The 5,657-nt window shown below is 61.9% G+C and overlaps 2 protein-coding genes across 5 annotated transcripts in view; one reads left to right on the top strand and one right to left on the bottom strand.

The window, feature by feature from the left end:
- Positions 1-4,000, top strand: part of STAP2 (signal transducing adaptor family member 2) — a 7,702-nt gene extending 3,702 nt beyond the window's left edge. The window contains exons 4-13 of one of the 3 annotated variants that reach the window (XM_006904110.3): positions 12-68; positions 551-651; positions 1,129-1,263; positions 1,732-1,801; positions 1,893-1,995; positions 2,121-2,195; positions 3,134-3,289; positions 3,371-3,472; positions 3,553-3,609; positions 3,840-4,000. In XM_006904110.3, the coding sequence (XP_006904172.1) occupies positions 12-68; positions 551-651; positions 1,129-1,263; positions 1,732-1,801; positions 1,893-1,995; positions 2,121-2,195; positions 3,134-3,289; positions 3,371-3,472; positions 3,553-3,609; positions 3,840-3,982 (999 nt within the window). In that variant the 3' untranslated portion in view covers positions 3,983-4,000. The remainder of the gene's footprint in view (positions 1-11; positions 69-550; positions 652-1,128; positions 1,264-1,731; positions 1,802-1,892; positions 1,996-2,120; positions 2,196-3,133; positions 3,290-3,370; positions 3,473-3,552; positions 3,610-3,839) is intronic. The other 2 variants (XM_025043357.1, XM_015599062.2) reach the window with 2 other exon arrangements.
- A 196-nt stretch (positions 4,001-4,196) lies between these two features.
- Positions 4,197-5,657, bottom strand: part of FSD1 (fibronectin type III and SPRY domain containing 1) — an 11,547-nt gene continuing 10,086 nt past the window's right edge. For both annotated transcript variants that reach the window (XM_006904109.1, XM_025043341.1), the window contains exons 11-13: positions 4,784-5,035; positions 4,594-4,682; positions 4,197-4,501 (exon numbers count right to left, since the gene is read on the bottom strand). In XM_006904109.1, coding sequence (XP_006904171.1) covers positions 4,391-4,501; positions 4,594-4,682; positions 4,784-5,035 — 452 coding nt within the window. In that variant the 3' untranslated portion in view covers positions 4,197-4,390. The remainder of the gene's footprint in view (positions 4,502-4,593; positions 4,683-4,783; positions 5,036-5,657) is intronic.

The raw sequence follows: 5,657 nt of genomic DNA, 5'->3' as shown, positions 1-5,657 counted from the left end.
TCCCTCCCTAGGTAGAGAGCCTGGAGTCTCGGGAGATGTGGAAAGGCTTCATCCTCACGGTGGTGGAGGTCAGAGTGGTCTCCCCCTGCCCCTCTCTCTCCCATTCAGAAATCTTCTTCTTTCCCTCCTTCGGTCCCCAAACAAGCCCCTAGAGGATAGCACACTGGTCTCGAACTAGCAGCCTACGGGCCAAATGTAGCCCATAAACATCGTTTGTTTTGTTAACAAAACTAAACATTTTAAAGTTAGCTGCCATCACTTAAAAAAACAGGGTTTTTAGTCAACATTCCTGATTTATGTTACTCATTTGTTCCCTGCCCGAGCCCTGAGTTTGAGACTACATTCTAGCATCTGCTCGGTCCTCCTCCCAGTCACGGAATTCTCTCTCTCTGCATCCTCTGGAACACCTCTGTGCCCCTGGAGGTGTAGGGTGGCTCTGGAGCCCCCAGACCCGGTGTCCACCCTGGCTCCATCTGTACTCTGGCCTCAGTTTGCCTCTCTGTGACGTGGGCACAGCTGCCCGTTCCCTGACGCCCCTATTGTTCCTCAGCTCCGTGTCCCATCCAACTTGACCCTGCTACCTGGACATCTCTACATGATGGCCGAGGCCCTGGCCAAAGAGGAGGCGCGCCGCGCACTCGAGATGCCCTCGTGAGTGCCCCGCCTGGCCCGAGGGGCTGCAGGAAGCGGGGCGTGGGGATGAGGTTGGGCTGTGAGTGGGGTCTCTCGCTGTTGGGTCTTAAGTTGAGAACAGAGCTGCATCCGGGCTGGGGCGGGGATTAGCTGAGAGCCGGCTTGGCGTTTGGGGACAGGTGTAGGTGCCTGGGGGCGGTGCCTGGGGGCGGGCCTGGGCCTCCAGGGGACTGGACTCAGCCCCCGGAGACAGAACCTGGACCTAGAGGAAGAGCAAGGTCTCCGGGAGCAGAGTCTGGGCCTAGGGTATGAGGTCGGGCTTCTAGAGGCGGTCCTAGGTGCTTGGGGGCGGGTCTAGGTGTCTGGAAGGCGTGGCCTGGGCGGGGTTATGAGGTGGGGCGGAGCTGAGTGTCCAGGGCCGGGGTTCCGTACGGGAGAGCGTTCTGGGTCTCTGGGGAACGGCGCCTGTCCAGTGAGTGACGCGGCCCGCCCCAGGTGCTTCTTGAAGGTGAGCCGGCTGGAGGCGCAACTGCTCCTGGAGCGCTACCCCGAAAGCGGGAACTTGCTGCTGCGGCCCAGCGGAGATGGCATGGGCGGAGTGTCTGTCACCACGCGCCAGACGCTCAACGGGTGCGCGTGCGCGACTCCAGACCCGGGCGTGTCGACGGGGGGCTGCGTGGGGGCGTGGTCAGATGTGGGGGCGCAGCCGGATCCTGGGACAGGGGAGGACTTGGGTGTAGGGCCAGAGGTCACGGGGTGTGGGATCCTTGAGGCTGGCCCCGCCCCGGAGCAGGGTTATGGGTGGGGTCAGAACCTGGGGCGGGGCAAGGAGGAAGGGTGGGGTCTTTCCTGGGCACGGGGTCCATGGGGCAGGGTCCTCCCAGGATGCAGAGCCAGGACTAGGGGCCTGCGGGGTCTCCTGGGGATGGAGTCAGTCGAGGGCCAGGTCCACCCTGAGAGCCACACCGGGACGGGGCGTGGCCGGTGTGCCCGGAGGAGGAGGGGGCCTTAGGCTCTCCATGGGGGCGGAGACAGGACGACGTGCGGGGGTCGTCCCTGGCCGGAGCCAGGCCACTCACCTGCCCACTGCCTGTGCAGGACGCCGGTGGTCCGGCACTACAAGGTGAAGCGCGAGGGCCCTAAGTATGTGATCGACGTGGAAGAGCCGGTGAGTTTTGGGTCGGGGTCTCGGGAAGCACAGTGGTGGGGTCCGCGCCCCTTTCCCAACAGCGCTGACCCGGCCCCCTATCCATCCCCAGTTCTCGTGCGCCTCACTCCACGCAGTGGTCAGCTATTTCGTATCGCATACCAAGAACGCGCTGTTGCCTTTCCTGCTGGACGAGGACTACGAGAAGGTGCTAGGTGGGTGAAGCCTTCGGGAATTCGGGGGATCCAGTCCGTGCCTTTCCTGCCCCCGCCCCGACGGAGATACCCTTGGGTCAGCCCCCGGCCACTGCGCCTCCTCCAGGCAGCCCTCTCTGTTCTAGGCTACGTGGAGGCGGATAAAGAGAACGGCGAGAGTGTATGGGTGGCACCCTCGGTCCCCGCGGTCCCCGGTCCAGGTGACGCCTTCTCCCCTCTGCGGCCGCCGGGGCAGAGAGGAGCGAGACCTAGGACCCACATGGTGCCTCCTGTACCCAATCTTGTACCCACAGTTGTAGGGCCTAGAAATTACCCAGACCCCTCTTTCTGGGGACTTCCAGGTGGTGGAGGGAATGGACACAGCTGGACACAGCTGGACACAGATACTCCCAGCCCTGTGGGGTCAAACCTGAGCCTGGGGCGGAGCCTAGAGTTGGGGAGAAGAGAGGGCAGAGTAGGGGGAAGGCATACTGGAGGAGGGGGTGTTTGGGGAAGGTCTCAGGATTTCGGGAGGTAGAGTGGGCAGAGGGGGCAGGGATGGGGAATCGTGGTGGGTGTAGAGAAGGGGACGGGAGGCAGTCCACCTTAGGGAGTGGGAGGGCAGGAGCTGGAGGCCCAGGTGCACAGCACCTGTATGTACACATACGTACACACATGCCACACTCACCAGCGTGGACTGTGTCCACCTGCATCATCAGAAGCTCACATGTAGACACCCATGTAGCCAGCGGATCCACACATCATGAATACATGGGTCAGAGGACGCCAGTCCCGTTGAGCATGCGTACACATACGTTAAGCCACAGTCACGTGTACACACACAGATGCAGACATATCTACTCACAGCACAACTTCAGACATTTATAGACACGTGCATGCACACACGAAGAGACAAGTACCCAGCACAGAACTGATCCACGCAGTGTCATGCATATATCCACGTATGTTCAATGTATGCAGACTCACTCCGTATACATGTTTATGCTACGCAGGAACACAGACTTAAAATAAATGGCCTGTACACAGATACACATGCTCAGGGACACGTGCCTGTATCCCTGATCACGGAGGCACACAGACCTGCCCCGACTTGTCCTGCACCAGTCAAGTCCCAAAAGTGACTACTGTTTCCCATCAGGTCCCACGCCCCCCACCGATGGCCCCAAGCAACCACCTCCCACATCCATCACGCCCGTGTCCAGCCAGGACAAGCTGCCGCAGCTACCGAACCCAGATGAGAACTACGTGATCCCCATCAGCGACGCCCCAGCTGCTGACTACGTGAACGGGGACGGTGGGTGGGGACCTGGGGGTGGCTAAGGGGCAAGGGAACAGGCTCACGGCTTGATGTGACAGGCCGTGTTTGTCCATGCAGTGCCTTCCCCTGGTCGGCTGGTCATCCAGAAGCCCAAGAAGTGTCACCTAGCCCCAAAGGTTCAGGCAAAGCCTCCAAAGCCACCCATTGCGCCCAAGCCAGGTAGGGGACCGTCCTCCCCAGCCCCTCCCTCATCCTGAGGCGGAGGGCTAGCCTCAGCCTCCACCTGCCTTCTCCCCCAGAGCCCAAAGGCCTTAGCAGAGGCCTGGCGAGGAAGCTGGTGTTCCTCCCCACAACAGGTAAGGGGTGGGAAGGGGGCGGTGGAGGGCTTCGCAGGCCGGCGGTCCGTGTGGTCACACAGGGCCCCGCCCTCTGAAGAGTCCACACTTGGTTTGATGTTCTGCTGTCTCCTTTCATCTGGTACTGGGCCCCGGCCTTCTGCAGCAGGTCCTGGGAGGATGTGGGGGCAGCATAGACTGGGGGGTCCCTGGTGCAGCTGAGGCCTCACGTTCCCACCCCCACCCCCCAGGGCTGGCTGATGTGACAGCGGAGCTGGAAGAGAAACTGCAGAGGCGGCGGGCACGGGAGCACTCCGCCGGGCTCGCTGAGGACCAGCGGGTCGGTCTCGGAGCACAGCGCGTCAGCCAGGTGGACCCCTCCTCCAAGAATTAAAGCTCAAGTGACCTCAAGGCCAATGTGTTTGACTTGGCTTTGGATGACAGTGAGGGGGTCCATCGGATGTCTGCCCACAGCTAGCCCCCCATTTGGTCCCAGAGATCCTCACTCAGCTCAGCAAAAACTGCCACCTGACTTTGCCAGAAAAGCCCATTTTACAGCTGGGAAAGCTGAGGTCCAGAGAGGGCCAGGGCACAGCAGCAGCAGCACGGCCTGGCCAGTGTTTGACCTTTATTGGGATGTGAGGTCGGGAAGAGGGCTCGCCCTAGCGCCCGCTCCCTGTTGGTGACCCCCGTTAGGAGTTAAGGCTCCAAGCAGCAAGTTAGAAGAGGGTGCCCGGCTGCAACAGCCGAAGCCTGGCGGCAGCCCCCAAAATCAGCCCGGCTACGTGGACAGTCCTCCGGCCTAGGTGAGGCTGGTGTTGGAGCTGCTGGTGGCACTGCCACGCTTCTGCAGGCAGCGCACAGAGCTGGGGACCTGCAGTCCTGTCGTCACCTGGAAGCTGCCACACCACACCTGGGGGACAGGGAGGGGACAGAAAAGGCTCAGCAGGGAAGCCAGCACCCAGGGCCACCCCCGCCTGCCCTGGGCCGGGGAGGGGCCCTCACCGTGAAGGCTGGCAGCAGTGGCTGCGTGAACTTGGCCTTGAAGGTGTGCAGCAGCTGTTTGGTACGGGCATTGTAGAAGGACAGGAGGCCTGGAGGGGGGCAGAGCGACAGGGGATGGATAAGCGGGTTTGCAGCAGAGGCACAGGACAGGCAGAGGCGGCTGGAGGTGCCATCGGGGGCCCAGGGTCACCTTGGTGGAAGTCGCAGTGCACGCCCAGGCAGTCAGGCACGGGGGCTTCCAGCGCCTTGGCCTTGTTGGCGTGCTTGGCGGTGAAGCTGACCTGCAGCCAGTTGTTGACGTGCAGGCACCAGGACGCGGCCGTCTTGCCCAGCTGCTCGAAGCGGCCCAGGCTGCGGTACGCCACGCCCACGCCGAACGCCTTGCTGTCCGGCTCGTAGCGCACCTCCCAGTAATGTTCCCCGCCATCGATCAGCGTGTCCCCTGCGGGCAGGGTGGGCAGTGGGGGCTGGGTAGAACAGGGTCCCAGGTGCAGCCACCCAGGTCCTCCCCAAGTCACAGCTACTCCCTCTAGATACTCCTCGGTCCTCAGCTATTCCTTCCAGACATCCCTCAGGCCTCATCAACTCTCTCTAGATATTAAGTCCAGATGCTCCCCAAGCTCTCACTAGTCCTTTCAGATTCTCTACAAGTCCAATCTACTCCTTCCAGATTCGTCCAGGCCTCAGAAGCTTCCTCTGTTTCCCCACATTCGGCCCCTCCTCGGTCCTCAGTTCCTCCCAGAGACCAGCTCATCCCAGACCCTTGCTCCCGGCTGACCCCGAGTGTTCCCACAGCCCGGGACTCCGGACTCCGCCCTGCTGCTTTCGGAATCTAGATTTTTCCCACACCCCTAGCTCCTGGTGGAGACCAGGCCCTTCCAGGCCTCAGCTCTTCCTGGGTTCCAGACGCCCTCCAGATCTGCTGATCCCTGAGTCTAGACGTGCTCCCCGCCACCCCCCGCCAGATCCCAGGCCCAGATTCTTGCCACCTCATCTACTCCCCAGCCCAGCTGTTCCTGAGTTTCAGCTTCTGGCTTGACACTCCTGCCCCGTCCAGGTGCCGG

Source organism: Pteropus alecto, unplaced genomic scaffold (genome assembly GCF_000325575.1).
Source record: "Pteropus alecto unplaced genomic scaffold, ASM32557v1 scaffold30, whole genome shotgun sequence".
Taxonomy (NCBI): domain Eukaryota; kingdom Metazoa; phylum Chordata; class Mammalia; order Chiroptera; family Pteropodidae; genus Pteropus; species Pteropus alecto.
This window is presented reverse-complemented; position numbering and strand designations above follow the sequence as displayed.